We start from the raw sequence: 20,427 nt of genomic DNA on the forward strand, positions 1-20,427 counted from the left end.
TTTTTTTTCTCATTCCACAGTTTTTTATCTCTTAATTTTTAATGGAGGAAAAGGGAAGTAGTGTGAACTTTTATATATATTTTATATATGTATACCCATTGGCGCCTCGCAATCACCTCATGGGCACACCGATGGGCGCATAGAACAGAGCGTTTCCCCCCCCAGCGGCATGTTATAAATTCCTATGTCACAAATTGACTGTGGCATTTCACAAGTTAACAGCCGCGGGTGGAGCTGTTAAAGGCAGATGATGGCTGAATATTACGGCCATCATTTGCCAGCAAAGGTGCAGGCTCAGCTTGATAGCCTGCAACAAAAGCAGGGAAACGGCATATACTAACAACGTATAGTGCTCTTTCACTGTATCTGTTGCTGGTTCCTCCTCCTCTGATCTTCCCCTTACTGTTGGGGTTCCCCAAGGATCAGTCCTAGGCCCCCTCCTGTTCTCTTTGTATATCGCCTCATTGGACAAACAATCAGCAGATTTGGGTTCCAGTACCATCTCTATGCTGATGACACCCAATTATACACTTCTGCTCCTGATATCATGCCTGCCTTTTTAGAAAACACCAGTGATTGTCTTACCGCCGTCTGCAACATCATGACCTCCCTCTATCTGAAACTGAACCTGTCAAAAACTGAACTCCTCGTGTTTTCTCCATCTACTAACCTACCTTTGCCTGATATTGCCATCTCTGTGTGTGGTTCCACCATTACTCCCAAGCAACATGCCCGCTGCCTTGGGGTCATACTTGATTCCGAGCTTTCATTCACTCCCACATCCGATCACTGGCTCGCTCTTCTTATCTGCATCTCAAAAACATTTCTAGAATTCGACCTTTTCTTTCTTTCGACTCTGCAAAAACACTTACTGTTTCTCTTATTCATTCTCGTCTGGACTATTGTAACTCTCTACTAATGGTCCTCCCTCTTACCAAACTCTCCCCACTTCAATATGTCCTGAATGCTGCAGCCAGGATGATATTCCTCCTCAACCGTTATTCCGATGCCTCTACCTTGTGCCAGTCATTACACTGGTTACCCATCCACTCCAGAATCCAGTACAAACTTATTACCCTTATCCACAAAGTGCTCCATGGCTCAGCACCACCCTGCATATCCTCTCTGGTCTCAGTTTACCACCCTACCCGTGCTCTCCATTCTGATAATGACCTGAGGTTAGCATCCTCAATAATCAGAACCTCCCACTCCCGTCTCTTCACGTGCTGCGCCAATTCTTTGGAATGCACTACCCAGGTTAATACAATTAATCCCCAATCCCCACAGTTTTAAGCGTACCCTAAAAACACATTTGTTCTGACTGGCCTACCGCCTCAACGCATTAACCTAACTATGCCTGTGTTGCCTATTCAAAAAACTTAAACCTTAATCAGGTTCCTCGCATCATGTTCTCATACGCTTTATGCATTTAATAGCTCTCTGTGTTTTTACTGTTACATATTTAGGCTGTTAACTGCTTAACACCCGATTCTTAGGCTGTGTGCACGCGTTCAGGATTTTTTGCGTTTTTTTCATGTTTTTTTGCTATAAAAACGCTTAAAAAATGCATACATATGCACCCCATCATTTATAATGCATTCCGCAATTTTTGTGCATATGTTGCGTTTTTTTCCTCGAAAAAAACGCATTGCGGTAAAAAACGCAGCATGTTCATTAATTTTGCGGATTTTTTGCGGATTTCCCACTATATTATTGCATTGGAAACTTCTGGAAAAAAACACATAAAATCCACACAAAAAAACGCCCCAAAAACGCGAGAAAAGCGTGAAAAAAACGCAGAAAATGTCCGGTTTTGTTCAGAAAATTTCTGCAAGAAATCCTGACATGTGCACGTAGCCTTACACTATGGCTGATCTGAACAACGAAAGCAATTGTTACCATCCACCTTTCATGTCTCCCCTTTTCCTCATAGATTGTAAGCTTGCGAGCAAGGCCCTCATACCTCTTGGTATCTGTTTTAATCTATGTGTTTATTGTTATGCTGCAATGTCTATTGTATGGAGAAGTCCCCTCTATAATGTAAACTGCTGCGGAATATGTTGGCGCTATATAAATAAAAAAATTATTATTATTAACGTATATCGTTAAGGGCTTAACTTCAACAGGACTCTAGGACTTTCTTCACCCAAAGTAAATAATTTGTGTATATGGTTGATGTGTTTAGTGCTGAGAGGTCGCTCAGATATGGGTAAAGGACTTCTCATACTGGGGAGTGCTGCCTTTTTTTATATTATTGGAGGACTTTGAGCCGAGGCTCAGAGGCCTGGACCCACAGTTACCACAGTGCAACTTGGTTCTTTTTCTTCATTTATATTAGTTGACTATAGTGTTCTATATTATTATTATCAGTCTGTGCTGCTATTGAGAATATAATCACTAATGAAAGTATAGTGGACACATAATTACACTGTGTGGAGAATTATTAGGCAAGTTTTTTCACCATATCATCACTTTATGCAGATTTTCTAGCCCCGAGCTGTATAAACTTGAATGGCTATTGGATGATGCTGATCAGGTGATGTGTATTTGTATAATAAGGGGGGTGAGGCTTAACGATACAACACCCTGTATCAAAGTGTGCAGAATTATTAGGTAGCTTGTATCATTCAGGCAAAATAGGACAAAAAATAAATTTAACCAACTGTGAAAATCAAAAATTGTGACAAGTCTTACAGAGAGATGCAGTGCTCTTGAAATTCCTAAGATATTGTGGCTTGTTCACAGAATCATCAAAAGATTTGCTGCAAATAATAAAAAGGGCCACAAAATTTTTTTAAGAAAAAGGATATTACTGCCAAAGGTTTGAAAAGAATCAAACGTGAAGCGACCAAGAAGTTATTATTCTCCAGTTCTGTCATATTCCAGATCTATAACCTTCCTGGAGTGCCCAGAAGTACAAGGTGTTCAGTCCTCAGAGACATGATCAAAGTAAGGAAGGTTGAAACCCAACCATCACTGATCAAGACACAGAAGTGGAAATATCAACACTAGGCTAAGAACTTTCTGAAGACAGATTTTTCAAAGGTTTTAAGAACAGATGAAATGAGAGTGACTCTAGAAAGACCGAATGGATGGGCCCGTAGCTGGATCTGTAATGGGCTCAGAGTTGCTCTTTGCACCAGCAAAATTGAGGTGGGGTACAGCTATGGACTGGTATTATTAAAGATGAGCGAGTTGAACTTTTTCTGTTTGAAGAGTGAATCAAAATCAACTCCCAAATCTACTGCTAGATTTTAGAACGCACTGTTTTTAGTGGTACAAGAAAAAGTCTGCATCCTTCAAGAAAATCATGATTTTTATGCAGGACAAGGCTCCATTTCATGCATCAACGTCACTCTCCACTGCTTGGCTGCCAATAAAGACCTTACAAATGGAAGAATAATGACACGGCCCCTTCCTCACCTGACCTAAACCCTATTGAGAACTTGTAGGCCCTTCTTTAATTGGAAAGTGGCAGTCACCACTCTGAACAGTGTCTGTTAGGCTGCGGTTTGCGCCACTCAAATACCGTAATTGTTTGTCAACAGATAAAGAAACTAACAGACTTCATGGGTGGAGCTTATGTTATTGAAAAGAAGGGCGGCTATACTGGTCACCAATATTTTTTTTTAAATGTCAGAAATGTATTTTGTACATGTAGAGTTATTTGGTTATTATTCCCACTTTAAAAGATAAAACAAACAAATGAGATGGGAAAATGTATGTTTTTCATTGAGTTAAGAAAGACAAAACATCACTTTTACTTTCTTAAATATTCCGGTTTCTGGTTGATTAAGCTCTTTTAATTTAATGACAGCAAAGTAGTTGTTCAATAATAAAATTAATACTCAAAAATACAAATTGCCTAATAATTCTGCATACAGTGTATTTTTCTATATACAGTACTTTAATTCCATGGCTATGTGGTTGCTTTTTCCAAGCAGCACGATTCACGCACCTCAGCTTATGGACCATGTAGCCTATAAAGCTTTGACTATAGATATACAGCTCTGGCAAAAATTAAGAGACCACTGCAAAATGTTCAGTTTGTCTGATTTTTCTCTTTATAGGTATATTTTTGAGCAAAATGTAAATTGTTCTTTTATTCTATAAACTTCTGACAACATGTCTCCGAATTTCCAAGCAATCAATTTTGTATTTTTTTTCTGAAAAGGAGAAATGGTCAAAATTAAAAAAAAAAATAAAATAGTGCTTTCAGACCTCAAATAATGCAAAGAAAACAAGTTCATAATCATTTAGAAACAACAATACTAATGTTTTAACTCAGGAAGAGTTCAGAAATCAATATTTTGTGGAATAACTATGATTTTTAATCACAGCTTTCATGCATCTTGGCATGCTTTACACCAGTCTTTCACACTGCTTCTGGTGTAAAAATGTAAGCAGTTCTTCTTTGTTTGATGGCTTGTGACTATCCATCATCGTCTTGATTACTTGACACTGGTATTGTCGAAGGCGCTCTATGGGAAAAAGAGGGAAATACCTCCTGCTCCCACCAATTGTTGACTCCACCTTTGATCCCAACCCGACTATTTACCCACCATTTTCCCAATTAAAGACAGAGACCGTTATTTCTTTGGAATTGTATAGGCCACAGCAGCCTTTTTATTAAACATACAACAATTAACAATGAATGTAAAAGCATAAACATTTTAAAACTAGGAGAAGTCCTTGGAGCCCACAAGAATCTGGTGATTTAACCATAACGTGAACATAACCAATATTTTACTCCCAGCCGTTGTAACCCTGGCTAGGGAGCACCAAAAACCCCACAAGAGGGTTCACTGTTCACAATAATAATCTGGAGATCCGACCACCTCTGCCGGAACTCCCCACCACCATTCACCAGATCCGAAACATATTAAACTCCAAAACAGAGGAGCCATATGCCAATGGACCCCCAAACCAATTTCCACAAACTCCAAGGACTCCCCCCAGCTGCCACAACTAGAGGCCTTTGAACACCTTAAAGGCCTGAGACCCCACCCAAACGAAAAGCCATGGCCCTTTCAATGCCCTCCTGTAAGGCGAGAGCCCAAAAATACATTCCCACGGCATTCAAATGAACGCCATCCGCCAACCAATACTCCCCTTTTCCTGTTTCCAATTCAAAGTGTCTAACCATCACACCCCCATTCCTAGACACAAAGGCAGACACCGCCCTGTTAACCTTTATCCTGGCCTTATCAATTTTTTCCAAAGACCACATATGCTTCCAACGGTTTTGCGGCACGATTTCAGACCAAACAATGTTCAAACCCGGATACAAATCCCATAACCGCAAGCAATCCTGCTTTATATCCTTAATCAATTCTCGAAAAGGTTGGACCCCCAAGTCATTCCCCCCAACATGTAAAACCAAAACGTCCGGGGCTCGATCCAAGTTCACACTGTTATGGATCTCAACACTCGATTCCAGGCCATCCCCCGAAAACCGAACCACCGGATTACTGCCACACTTCGGTCAAAACCAAGATGTCTGCCCTCCGTCCGAACATCGGCGCGCAGAGCTCCCCAATGCACATATGAGTGTCCGAGAATCCACCCCAATAATGCCTGGTGACCTGGAAAACAAAACACAAACTCAACATATGTCACGAACTGAAGAAAAGCCGCCTAAGCATGTCCTATAGAACCCCCTCAACCACCCCTTGTGGCCGCACATAACTACGAAATCTGTTAGAGCGCCACCTGCCAATCCGGTGAATAGCGGAAGCTCCTAACCCCCCAAGTGCCGCCTCGGTCGCGGCTTCTATCCGAAAAGAATGAGGGGCAAAACAGGCCCCATCTAAACCCAACAATGCAATAGCCTTTTAAAAAACCGCTGTGAACTGATAGCGAGACAAGCAGGAACTGTCTTGATGGCATAACAACGACCGATCTCGCCTAGGCTGAAGGCCCCAAAAACTGTGAAGACAAGCGACCGGACACATAGTAGAACCCGCGACTGAACCCAAAACGATTCTACTACCCCAGCCTTCCTGATCCGATTTCGATCACCGCAACCACAGCTCCACCTGATCATCAGCCAAAAATATATCCCTGGCTAACAGGCCCCCTGTCACCTGTTTGCTAGGTGCTACCAACCCGCCCACTCGAAACGCCCCAAAAAAGGCAAACGAAAGGGCCAGCCGAAATAAACAAAGCTCAAAAACCGAGAAACACAACGATGACTAGACTACGCCCAACTTTTCTAAAACATTGAAGGAAACCGGCCGCCTCGAATCCATTTTTTCAGGCCGCCGCCTGAAACCTTTTACTGCCCACTACACCAAAAAGAACTTGGTGATATCATACTGACCCCGCAATTTGAAACCAAATGCCAAAGCCGCCATGACTCTTGACACCTTAGAAGACGACCAGCCAACCGATGCCCCCCAACCATGACAACAAGTTCCCCACCTGATCCTGTTGGCTCGACCCACAAGACGCTGCCGATAACAAATCCTCCCACTCACACCAAATTGTCTGATAAGCCTCCCAAGTTCTGGGAGCCAACGACGCCTTAATCAATGCCTCAGCGTCCCGGATACCACTAGCCAAAGTTCCGGATGGCACTCCAACCCGACCATCTCCGCCTCCGGGGCCAACGACTGAAAACGATCGAACTGTAAACGAGAAAGAGAGTCAGCGATGGAATTATGAACTCCAGGCACATGCGATGCTGTGATGTGTGCAAAGTCAGACACAACAACACCAACTGCCGTAACACACACACCATCGGAGGCGATGATGCGGACAAGCTGTTAATCGCGCAAACCACCCCCATGTTATCGCAGTGAAAATGAACCCACCTGTTCCGAAAGGTCCCTTGCCACAAATGCACCGCTACCAAAATGGGAAAAATCTCCAAAAGTGCGATGTTCCGAACCAAACCAAAAGAAATCCAACTCGCTGGCCATTTTGACGCACACCATTGTCCCTGAAAGTACGCTCCAAAACCCGACCCACTTGCTGCATCGGTAAATAAGTCCAAAGACTCATTGTCGATCACACCTTCCATAAGCAAGGACCTGCCGTTATAGTTCTTCAAAAATTCACTCCAAACTGCCAAGTCCTCCTTGTGCTCCGCCGCTAGCCGTACGAAATGGTGGGAAGCCTTAACTCCCGCCGTAGCACTAGCCAACCTCCTAGAAAAAACTCTACCCATCGGCATGACTCGACAATAAAATTAAGTTTCCCTAGCAGCGATTGCAACTCTCGCAACGGCAATTTTCGCAGGCAACCCGCCCGCCGCACATCATCCCGAAGGCCTGTCAATTTGTCCTCGGGCAATCGAAACTCCCACCGAACCGTATTGATGACGCTACCTAAAAAAGATAAGCACGTGCTCGGGCCCTCCGTCTTACCAGGAGCCAGCGAAACGCGGAAGTGAAAAGCCACCCATTCGATTACGCTCAAAATCCTAGCACAACAGTCAGACCCAGCCGGGCCGACGCACAAGAAATCGTCTAAATAATGCAGAACCGAATCGCAACCAGAAACGTCCCGCACCACCCATTCCAAAAATGAACTAAACGCCTTGAACAGGGCACAAGATAGCGAACAGCCCATGGGCAAACATCTATCAACAAAGAAGCGATCTCCCAAAAGCAACCAAGAAGTCTAACACTAGATGGATGAACTGGTAACAAACGGAAAGCGGATTCAATGTCCGTCTTGGCAAGAAGAGTGCCTTTCCCGCATTTCTGCACCCAGACCTAAGCCTCATCAAAAGATACGTACAAGAACCGAACAAAGATCAGGATCATTTCCGTCATTTACCGACAGACCCCTGGGACAGGACAAGTGCTGAATCAGGCGAAATTTGCCTGCCTCCTTCTTAGGGACTACCCCCAAAGTCCTCAAACGGAGCCCTTTCAAAGGGGCCCACCATGCGCCCCAGCACCACTTCCTTACGCAACTTCTCCGAAACCACATCAGCGTGCAACAAAGCTGAATGCAAATTTTTTCTAACACAGGGAACCGCAAAGGAAGGAGCCGGAATGACAAAGCTTTCATTAAAACCCGACAACAACAAAGACGGTTTTCCCTATCCGGATATCTATTTAGATAAGGGACCATCCTTTCCAACTTCACCGGTGTCTCCCCCATGGGAATTACCGGAACCAGGCTTTGCTTTCCCCTTTTTAAAACGCTTTGAGGCCCCGTGGGAGGACCCGCTGCAGTGGGAGCACAAATGTTTAAACTTACAATTGACTCCTAATTTGCACTGTCCTTCATTAAATTGCCAGCACACGCCCAACTTCTGACCTCACGCCTGTCCTGCGTTACCTGAGGACCCTGAAGCACTAAGCTGTTCTCCACGGCTGGAAACACCGGCCCCCCCCATGAAAGGGATGGCTGAACTTGTACTACGCCATTACCCGTAGCCAGAGACCAATATCTTTCTGGTCCCACCTAATGGCCGGCCGAACAGCTTTTCTCTGTCTAAACTGCTCGTCGTACCTGAGCCAAGCCTGACCGCCATACACCCTGTGAGCTTCACTGATGGAATCCATGTAACAAAATAACCCCAAACAATTCTCGGGCGCCTTTTCGCCGATAACACTGGCCAGGATGGCAAAAGCCTGAAGCCAATTAGCAAAAGTCTGGGAGATCAAATGCCACCGCCGTTTTTCCTCCTCTTTATTGCTATCCTCCTTCTTCCCCTTATCAAGATTAAATTTTTCTAACGGAAGCAGGGAAAAATGTTTTACATATTCGTCTTTACCTATCTTTTCCCTAACCTCAAAACACACGTATACCTCCCCATGCGCCCTATCATCCAAGTGGATCCTGCACTCTTTTTCCTTTTCTGTCTGCACCGAAACGGAAATTGGTTCCGCCACCACAGCCGGCGCCATCACTGCACTAACCGGCCCCGGCTTCGAGCCCAACCACGCTCCTAAATGTCCCTGCGCACCCATACCGCGATCCAATCTCACCAGTAAATTCTGCACATACACCAAAATCTCCCGGACCCCTGCCGTTTCTCCGCCACCTGCACTCCCCACCCCAGCTACACCGCTAAGTGCTCCCTGAACACCACTAACTGCAGGTGACCAAGCATCTGAAGGACAAAAATGTGACACAGACGCATACTCACCGGGCTGCAAGGGATCTTTGGTCCCTCCAGCCGGAGTGCTGGCATCCAGACGTCCACGAACTGTCCACTCCACCATCGACCCATCTTGCGTTTGTCCCCGGTGCTGCCCATCCGACCTGCTGCTCTGGAACATCGCTGACATCGGGATTGCTGGATCCAGACTCCAGGTGCCGGGGGATGACGTGTCCTGGGCAGGTGAGCTGACCGCATGCTGACCGCCGCCAGCCGCGCTCCTGGCCACAGCAGACGGCCGTCCAGAACACAGAAGTGGAGCAGGGGTGCCCCCTGAGAGCGCCGACAAGGCCGGCCCGACGCAGTCCAGCCTCAGTCCGCCCGACCCAACGACGTCCGGCGATCCTCCGGACCCCGCCGACCGCACCGAGGCAGGCCGTGCAGCGGGCACATAGCTGCGGCGGCCTCCCGATGCTCCTGGCCCCAGACGCTGCCCGGCGCGTTGTGGCTCCGCCCCACCGCGCCACGAGGTGAGGGCCTCGCAACCGCCGCTGTGCCCCGCCTGGCCATCGGATTTCTCCCAGGCCGGGGCCTGCTCACCGCTGCTCTTACCGGCGCCCGGCCTGGAGGGTCCCGGGAGGGGCTCCTGCACCTGCGGGGGGCACGAGGCCCGTAATCCGGCGACAACCACTCGGGGGGGGGGCCGCGACTGCCGAACTCGTTGCTCCAGAGGGGGGACCGCTGGCGAGGTCCCACCACCGCCATCCATGAGATGGGCCACCTGGGCTTCCAGCCAGCTGGGAGGGTGCGCAGCTGCAGCAGCCCGCAGGCTCTCCAGGATGGCATCCACGCTGGTCATCCTGCTTCTCAGAGAGGTGAGCAGGAACTGACCGGCCCCGCCCCCTGGCCCCTCTCTACCCCCCCACCACTAGCCCCCCCCATGTAATTAGCCTATTCCATCCACCCCCTACTCTCCAACCCATTGTCACGATGGCCTTCGCTTAGGTCGTGGGGGGAGGGGACGACTCGCTCCGGCCTGTCCTTTCCAGAGGTTTTCAATGGGGTTCAGGTCTGGAGATTGGGCTGCCCTTGACAGTGTTTTGATGTGGTGGTCTCTTAATTTTTGCCAGAGCTCTACAATAGCATTTGATAGGTTATTCATTTGTTTTTTTCAAAGGCATCTGATGGCACGAAAATAAACATATACTCACCTACTTTGTAGGGTTGTCTGAGTCCCCCTACCAGTCTTTTTTTGTGCTGGGGGTAGGCATGTGACCATTCAAAGGTTGTAGCGGTGGATAATGTGTTATCATTTGAGGCCGAAGTTGACTGCATAGGTCAAAAGTCTGTACGATCAGAAAAGGATGTACTAATACTAGCTATGTAAAGTAGTACTTTTCGAGGTAGCCCTCTAAAACTTTTAATGCAGGCATCATAAATACCCTTAAATAAGTTATAGCGATGGTACAATGATCACCCTGTTGATGTGGTGGTGGAGAAGCAGGAGAAGGTTGACACAAAATAGACAAAATCCTGAAGAGTATACCTATATTTGGATGGGAAGGGGTGAATGAGAACAGAAAATAAACACTGGATATGAATTTATGTTCCGCTGCTGTCATATGGTGGTGTTGTGAAGTCCTGGGCAATCCAGCCCTTGTTCATTCTAAGAAGAGTCAGCCTGTCAGCATTTTCAGTTGACAGGCGGCTGCGCCTATCGGTTGTAATACCCCCAGCAGCACTAATGTAGCCGTTTAGTATTGTGGCCTGTGGGTGAGTGCCTGCGTATTTATACTTCCATTCCAAGAACTAGTGTAGAGAAAACTGAACGCTGCGCTGTTACAATGGTTGCTGATGGTGGTTGCAAGCGTGCAACAACAGGTGCAGGCTGGGAGGCATCTCTACCTGTATCATCGACAGGGGATTAGAATGCATGCAAAACAGGAGAAGTGGTGTCACCTGCAGACACTGTTTCTGGACCCTGGCGTTCAGCCCAACTAGTCGGGTGCTTTGCTGTGATGTGCCTGAGCATACTGGTAGTGGTCAGGCTGGTAGTTGTGCTGTACCTGTTGATGCTGGATTGGCAGATGTTGCAAATGATATTTTTTTTTGTTTAAATGGACTGTCTTTAAAAAAGCGACAGACATGGGAACTACTAACCCTTGGCCTGGCAACTTCACCCATGTTGGTGCTCTGGGGAACAGTTTCCCGCCTTGTGTCTGTAGCCACCCCACTGCCTCTTCCTGCGCTGGTGTCCTTACTCTGCATGTCACCTTCCCAGGTTGGGTCAGTGACTTCATTGTCCACCATCTCGTCTTTTGGGTCAGTGACTTCATTGTCCACAACCTCGTCTTCTACTTCTGCACTCTGGTCCTCCTGACTTGCTGACTTAGCAACATCACTTGTTGGCAATTGTGTCTCATCACCATCCACCTCTTGCAACAGTAATCGCATTTTCCCACTGTCGCTTCTTGTAAGCATGGCTGCTCACATATTTGGACATCGCTACATACGATCTCCTCAAGTCCTGCTTGAAACGGGCAGGGCGAGAGGCCAGAGTCTATAAACAGAAATATGAACAGCTCTTTTGAATGTCTAAGTGCAGGATCACTAGTCTCCGGTCACTTGGCATGATGGGAGGAAGGAGGATCAGGGTGAGGATTATGTGGTCCAGAATCACGACTACAGAGACTGGACCGTGTGTTGCTGGCAAAGTGACTGGAAGCATTATCTGCTATCCATCCAACAATCTTTTCATACTGGTCTGGCTTCAAGAGTGTTGTTCCATGCTCCCCTACAAAGTGGTACAGGAAGCTATGTTGACATGATGTGTGTGTTTTCTGTGCTTCTGTAGCAGGCACAGTTTTACCAAGCCCAATTCCTCGACGTCCATGCTCAAAGTCACCATTAGCATCACGTCCACTTCCCTGGCCCTTACCACGCGCCTTGCCCATTTTAAATTGCGTATGATGTATACTGCTGAAATAGTCCAGACAGCCAACCCGTTTAAGCACATCACTGGTCTAATGCAAACAGACTGTGAGGTATCTAGCTGTCTTAGGGCTTGTTCTCACAACTACATTTTTGGTCCAAGTGATGTCCTTCAAAAATGGAAAGCTTTAGGACCAATGTTATTCAGTAGGACAGCGCAGATGAGCGACTTTTTTCACTGACCAAATCTGCATATGACAAAAAAAATCGCAGATCTTATTGTGTTGGATAAAACGTGGAAGAGGAGCTGCCAAAGCAAGGAGAGGTGACTGGAATGGTGCAATCCCAGCAGATTTGATCAATAAAGTATATTAATAAGTTCCATTTTTAGGTTTTAAGATATTTTACTCCTTCAGCCAGAAAATAATAATGGTAATTGATGATGATTAATGATCAGTTGTGTCATTGATCTCATAGATCTCTTGTAGTGCTTGACTGGTATGTTGAGACTGTATATACAGCACACCTGAGCCGAGCAGTATATTTCATTTGTGTTTTAGCTATTACACATCACGTATAGTATGTGCGGTTCTATTTCCAACATTTTGGAAACTGCATGTCTCCTGATAAGCTTTATCTACTGTGTGCAGTACATACAGAGGAAGACAGGGAAGGAAAAGGGCCTTGCAGGAGAAAGTAATTACCATAATCAGCTGCTTCAAATGGAAAAGTGCACATCTTAGAATACAAATATTATTTGTAATTTTACTAAATATGCCCCCAACCAGGAGGCTTGTGATCACTGACCTCTATCCTCAAAAAAAGTCACATCGGAGAAGGGTCGTAATAAATGCTGGACTATCTTATGGGCAACATGGTGGTTCAGTGGTTAGCACTGTTGCTTTGCATCACTGGGGTCTTGGGTCTGAATCCCACCAAGGACAACATGTGCAAGGAGTTTGTATGCTCCCCCCATGTTTGTGTGTGTTTCCTCCCACATTCTAAAGACATATATAGTGCTGTGAAATTAATGGCACTATATATGTGAATAAAAAAAGCTCCCATCATGAGTATTTGATTTTTGGGGACGATAATGCAGCAAGAGGAGGCGGCGCCCGGCGCGCACAGGCCCAGAGTGATGGCTGTGCTGCGTCTGATTAAGAAGGAAAGACCCGCCTCCCTGGCGATTTCAGGGTATGAGGGGGCACATTTTATAAATGTTTATTTCAGCGTGTGCAGGCTTCATAACTAAAAGAGCCACCTTGTCAGAATGCAGCATTAGTGCTGCACAAGGTGGCTCTTTTAGTTACAAACGTCTGAGGGGGTGACAGGTTCCCTTTAACCAAGAGCACTCGTCCCATGTTATTCTATGGTGCTGTGCACATTTGATTTTTTTTCCTTGGGCCGAATAAGTTCGAAAAAAATATTACAGCAAGATTTGCCTTCGATAATCGGATGGCACTCTCCCATTCATGTCTATGGGTCCGTGGATATCATTGGATTGCAGTTGGATGTTGGATGACATCAGAATGCCAGATGTGGTCCGATTTTGTCAGACAGGCTAAATGAAGAACCTTTTTTTTTTCATTCTCCACATCCGAGAAAATCAGATCACAGATCAAAGTGATCAGAGTGTAATTAGCATAAGCGGGCCTATTTTTGGGATGTGGAGAAAACGGTAGTCTGCACCTGCCGTGACTGTTCCAAGCAGAGAATGGTGATAGAGATGCTGTCCATTATAGTTCTTGGCAGATACTAAACAGCCAAGACAGCATGCAGGGAACATCCAGTGAATATGTCCATTCATGACGGACATGTATCATACCATAAAAAAGTGTCCGACAAGCAACGTTATCAATCTGCGATCCCATTTGTTGTGTCTAAAATTTCCACAAATCTACAGGCCTTGCAGACACAGTGTGCCATAAACCATTATATATAACCAATGTGTTGCTAATGTGTTTCTTTTCTCAGGCTTCATTACATAATGTAATAAACTTGTAAAAAGCTCAAAACATATTTGTTCATTAATTATTTTTCAGTATTACGGAGAACTAAGATGAGCCCGTCCTGCAGATTAATACCTGGTTTCCTCAATGTAGAGCCTAGCTTTGGATCACTCCTTTCGTAAATGGGAGAACCGTGTGCACAAGGAGAAATGGATCTCACTTGGCAAGAGATCTTCTCTATCAACGAACTACAGGTAAGTCCAAGTTTCTATTAGTTCTCATTGTATAATGTGCAACCTGGTGACTTCCATACTTTTTGTAGAAGAAAGATTTGAGTGAAAATCTCTTTTAACCCCTTAGTGACAGAGCCAATTTGGTACTTAATAACCAGGCCAATTTTTGCAATTCTGACCACTGTCACTTTATGAGGTTATAACTCTGGAACGCTTCAACGGATCCCGCTGATTCTGAGGTTGTTTTTTCGTGACATATTGTACTTCATGATAGTGGTAACATTTCTTCGATATTACTTGCGATTATTTATGAAAAAAACGGAAATATGGCGAAAATTTTTAAAATTTTGCAATTTTCAAACTTTGTATTTTTATGCCCTTAAATCAGAGAGATATGTCACGAAAAATAGTTAATAAATAACATTTCCCACATGTCTACTTTACATCAGCACAATTTTGGAAACAAAATTTTTTTTTGTTAGGGAGTTATAAGGGTTAAAACTTGACCAGCAATTTCTCATTTTTACAACACCATTTTTTTTTTAGGGACCACATCACATTTGAAGTCATTTTGAGGGGTCTATATGATAGAAAATAATGAAGTGTGACACCATTCTAAAAACTACACCCCTCAAGGTTCTCAAAACCACATTCAAGAAGTTTATTAACCCTTTACGTGCTTCACAGGAACTGAAACAATGTGGAAGGAAAAAATGAACATTTAACTTTTTTTTGCAAACATCTTAATTCAGAACCATTTTTTTATTTTCACAAGTGTAAAAACAGAAATGTAACCATAAATTTTGTTATGCAATTTCTCCTGAATACGCCAATACCCCATATGTGGGGGTAAACCACTGTTAGGGCGCACCGCAGAACTTAGAAGTGAAGGAGTGCCGTTTGACTTTTTCAATGCAGAATTGGCTGGAATTGAGATCGGACGCCATGTCACGTTTAGAGAGCCCCTGATGTGCCTAAACAGTGGAAACTCCCCACAAGTGACACCATTTTGGAAAATAGACCCCTTAAGGAACTTATCTAGATGTGTGGTGAGCACTTTGAACCCCCAAGTGCTTCACAGAAGTTTATAACGTAGAGCCGTGAAAATAAAAAATCGCTTTTGTTTACACAAAAATGATCTTTTTGCCCACAAATTCTTATTTTCACAAGGGTAACAGGAGAATTTAGACCACAAAAGTTGTTGTGCGATTTCTCCTGAATACGTCGATACCCCATATGTGAGGGTAAACCACTGTTTGGGCGCACCGCAGAGCTTGGAAGTGAAGGAGCGCCGTTTTACTTTTTCAATGTAGAATTGGCTGGAATTGAGATTGGACGCCATGTCGCGTTTGGAGAGCCTCTGATGTGCCTAAACAGTGGAAACCCCCCACAAGTGACCCCATTTTGGAAACTAGACCCCTTAAGGAACATATCTAGATGTGTGGTGAGCACTTTGAACCCCCATGTGCTTCACAGAAGTTTATAATGTAGAGCCGTGAAAAAAAAAATCGCATTTTTTCTACAAAAATGATCTTTTTGCCCACAAATTTTTATTTTCACAAGGGTAACAGGAGAAATTAGACCACAAAAGTTGTTGTGCAATTTCTCCTGAGTATGCTGATACCCAATATGTGGGGTTAAACCACTGTTAGGGCGCACCGCAGAGCTTGGAAGAGAAGGAGTGCCGTTTTACTTTTTCAATGTAGAATTGGCTGGAATTGAGATCGGACGCCATGTCGCGTTTGGAGAGCCCCTGATGTGCCTAAACAGTGGAAACCCCCCCACAAGTGACACCATTTTGGAAACTAGACCCCTTAAGGAACTTATCTTGATGTGTGGCGAGCACTTTGAACCCCCATGTGCTTCACAGAAGTTTATAACGTAGAGCCGTGAAAAAAAAAATATTTTTTTTTTCCACAAAAAAGATTTTTTAGCCCCCAAGTTTTTATTTTCACAAAAGAAACAAGAGAAATTGGACCCCAAAAGTTGTTGTCCAATTTGTCCTGAGTATGCTGGTACCCCATATGTGGGGGTAAACCACTGTTTGGGCGCACGGCAGAGCTCGAAAGGAAGGAGCGCCGTTTTGGAATGCAGACTTTGATAGAATGGTCTGCGGGTATTATGTTGCGTTTGCAGAGCCCCTGATGTACCTAACCACTAGAAACCCTCCACAAGTGACCCCATTTTGGAAACTAGACCCCCCAAGGAACTTATCTAGATGTGTGGTGAGAACTTTGAATGCCCAAGTGCTTCACAGAAGTTTAGAATGCAGAGTCGTGAAAATAAAAAATATTTTTTTTCCACAAAAAAGATATTGTAGCCCCCAAGTTTTTATTTTCACAAGGGTAACAGGAGAAATTGGACTGCAATAGTTGTTGTCCAATTTATCCCGAGTACGCTGATGTGCCATATGTGGGGGTAAACCACTGTTTGGGCGCACGGCAGAGCTCGGAAGGGAAGGAGCGCCTTTTTGGAATGCAGACTTTGATAGAATGGTCTGTGGGCATTATGTTGCGATTGCATAGCCCCTGATATACCTAAACTGTAGTAACCCCCCACAAGTGACCCCATTTTGGAAACTAGACCCCCCAAGGAACTTATCTAGATGTGTGGTGAGAACTTTGAATGCCCAAGTGCTTCACAGAAGTTTAGAATGCAGAGTCGTGAAAATAAAAAATATTTTTTTTTCACAAAAAAGATATTGTAGCCCCCAAGTTTTTATTTTCACAAGGGTCACAAGAGAAATTGGACCCCAGAAGTTGTTGTCCAATTTATCCCGAGTACGCTGATGCCCCATATGTGGGGGTAACCCACTGTTTGGGCGCACGGCAGAGCTCAGAAGGGAGGGAGCACCATTTGACTTTTTGAGCGCAAAATTGGCTGTTTGGAGACCCCCGTGATGTACCTAAACAGTGAAAACCCCCCAATTCTAGCTCCAACCCTAACCCCAACACACCCCTAACCCTAATCCCAACCTGATCCATAATCCTAATCACTAACCCTAACCATAATCACAACCCTTACCCCAAAACAACCCTAATGTCAACCCTAACCATAACCCTAATCAAAACCCTAAATCCAACACACCCCTAATCCTAATCTCAACCCTAACCTCAAACCTAACCCTAATCCCAATACACCCCTAATCACAACCCTAACCTTAACCCTAATCCCAAACCTAACCCTAATCCCAAGCGTAACCCTAATGCCAACCCTAACCCTAATACCAACCCTAATCCAAACCCTAACCCTAATCCCAACTCTAACCCTAACTTTAGCCCCAACCCTAGCCCTAACTTTAGCCCCAACCCTAACCCTAGCCCTAAGGCTACTTTCACACTTGCGTCGTTTGGCATTCCGTCGCAATCCGTCGTTTTGGACAAGAAACGGATCCTGCAAATGTGCCCGCAGGATGCGTTTTTTGCCCATAGACTTGTATTGCCGACGGATCGTGACGGATGGCCACACGTCGCGTCCGTCGTGCACTGGATCAGTTGTGTTTTGGCGGAGCGTCGGCACAAAAAACATTCAATGAAACGTTTTTTTGTACGTCGCATCCGCCATTTCTGACCGCGCATGCGTGGCCGTAACTCCGCCCCCTCCTCCCCAGGACATAGATTGGGCAGCGGATGCGTTGAAAAACTACAGCTGCTGCCCACGTTGTGCACAATTTTCACAACGTGCGTCGGTATGTCGGGCCGACGCATTGCGACGGCCCCGTACCGACGTAAGTGTGAAAGAAGCCTAACCCTAAATTTAGCCCCAACCCTAACCCTAAATTTAGCCCCAACCCTAGCCCTAACCCTACCCCTAACCCTACCCCTAACCCTACCCCTAATCCTAACCCTAACCCTAACCCTACCCCTAACCCTACCCCTACCCCTACCCCTAACCCTAACCCTACCCCTAACCCTAACCCTACCCCTAACCCTACCCCTAACCCTACCCCTAACCCTACCCCTACCCCTACCCCTAACCCTAACCCTACCCCTAACCCTACCCCTAACCCTAACCCTACCCCTAACCCTAACCCTAATTTTAGCCCCAACTGCTGTTCTCCTGCCGGCCGGCAGATGGAGACAGATGGCGGGCGCACTGGGCATGCGTCCGCCATTTTCTTCTGCCGGCGGCCAGGAGGAGCAGCAAGAGGATCCAGGGACCTAGGTGAGTATGCTAGGGTCCCCGAATCCCCCTATTTCTCTGTCCTCTGATGTGCGATCACATCAGAGGACAGAGAATTACACTTTACTTTTTTTTTTTTTTTTTTGCGGTCGCCGGTAAACAGTTAATTACCGGCGATCGCAAAACAGGGGTCGGTAATACCCCTGGCAGCCGAGACCCCAAAGATTCTCCCGGTGCCGGCCGGCGGGCGCACTGCGCATGCGCCCGCCATTTTGAAGATGGCGGCGCCCACCGGGAGACACGAGGAGCATCGGGGGAGCTAGGTGAGTATTGGGGGGCCACCTGGGACCCCTTTTCTCTGTCCTCCGATGTGCGATCACATCGGAGGACAGAGAAATTAAAAAGAGATCGCGGTTTGTTTTTTTTTGTTTTTTTTTTGCGATCGCCGGTAAACGGTTAATTACCGGCGATCGCAAATGCGGGGTGGGTTAAAAAAAACCCCGAATCATGTTCTCTGGGGTCTCGGCTACCCCCGGCAGCCGAGACCCCGGAGAAAATCGGCCTCTGGGGGGCGCTATTGACTTTTTCCACAGCGCCGTTAATTAACGGCGCTGTGGTTTAAGTACCCTTAGCGGCCGCCGTTAAAAGGCGTATCGGCGGTCGCTAAGGGGTTAAGACTCATTCAGACATCAGTGATTTTTTCGTCCTTCTTGGAAGAAAAAAAATGAACCGATGGAGGTTTCAAGCTTCTCCTACCAGACAGTGGGTGAAAAACAGACATCACGCGGATGGCATCTGAGTGCTATCCATTTTTTTCACGATCCCCTAGACTTGTATTGCCAAGTTTGATCTGAGACTCAAACAAATTAAGACATGTCTCCTTGATTTTGAGCAGAACAATCCAACTGCAATATACACGGACATGTGAAGAGGCCCATAGACTGGAATAGGTATGAGTTCTTTCCATGAAAAACACAGATAGAACTTGCGAAAAATAAAACACGACACAACAGATAAAAGAAGAAAAATTGAGCTCTTACTGATATAAATGACTAATCACAGTTGCACTGTGGAGACAATTCTTTTTTTTTTCCTCTAGCAAAATGGTGCAGCTATTAGTGTTGAGCGATACCGTCCGATACTTGAAAGTATCGGTATCGGATAGTATCGGCCGATACCCGAAAAATATCGGATATCGCCGATACCAATACAAGTCAATGGGACATCAAGTATCGGAAGGTATTCTCATGGTTCCCAGGGTCTGAAGGAGAGGAAACTCTCCTTCAGGCCCTGGGATCCATAGGGATGTGTAAAATAAAGACTTAAAATAAAAAATATTGATATATTTACCTCTCCGGCGGCCCCTGAACTCAGCGCGGGTAACCGGCAGGCTTCTTTGTTCAAAATCAGCGCTTTTAGGACCTGAGAATCACGTCCCGGCTTCTGATTGGTCGCGGGCCGCCCCTGTGACCGCCACGCGACCAATCACAAGCCGCGACGTCACCGCAAGCTATTAACGCGCTCATTTTTAAAAATGAGCGCGGTAATGACTTTCAAAGACGTAGCGGCTTGTGATTGGTCGCGGCCACGCGACCAATCACAAGCCGCGACATCACCGCAAGCTATTAACGCGCTCATTTTTAAAAATGAGCGCGTTAATGGCTTTCAAAGACGTAGCGGCTTGTGATTGGTCGCGTGGCCGCGACCAATCACAAGCCGCGACGTCACCGCAAGCTATTAACGCGCTCATTTTTAAAAATGAGCGCGTTAATGACTTTCAAAGACGTAGCGGCTTGTGATTGGTCGCGTGGCCGCGACCAATCACAAGCCGCGACGTCACCAAAAGCTATTAACGCGCTCATTTTTAAAAATGAGCGCGGTAATGACTTTCAAAGACGTAGCGGCTTGTGATTGGTCGCGGCCACGCGACCAATCACAAGCCGCGACGTCACCGCAAGCTATTAACGCGCTCATTTTTAAAAATGAGCGCGTTAATGACTTTCAAAGGCGTAGCGGCTTGTGATTGGTCGCGTGGCCGCGACCAATCACAAGCCGCGACGTCACCGCAAGCTATTAACGCGCTCATTTTTAAAAATGAGCGCGTTAATGACTTTCAAAGACGTAGCGGCTT

The 20,427-nt window shown here is 45.8% G+C and overlaps 1 protein-coding gene across 3 annotated transcripts in view; it reads left to right on the forward strand.

Annotated features, from left to right (window-relative positions):
• Positions 1-20,427, forward strand: part of NFE2 (nuclear factor, erythroid 2) — a 40,643-nt gene that overhangs the window by 8,988 nt on the left and 11,228 nt on the right. For all 3 annotated transcript variants that reach the window (XM_069760250.1, XM_069760249.1, XM_069760248.1), the window contains one exon: positions 14,035-14,195. In XM_069760250.1, coding sequence (XP_069616351.1) covers positions 14,124-14,195 — 72 coding nt within the window. In that variant the 5' untranslated portion in view covers positions 14,035-14,123. The remainder of the gene's footprint in view (positions 1-14,034; positions 14,196-20,427) is intronic.

Source organism: Ranitomeya imitator, chromosome 3, assembly GCF_032444005.1.
Source record: "Ranitomeya imitator isolate aRanImi1 chromosome 3, aRanImi1.pri, whole genome shotgun sequence".
Classification (NCBI taxonomy): Eukaryota; Metazoa; Chordata; class Amphibia; order Anura; family Dendrobatidae; genus Ranitomeya; species Ranitomeya imitator.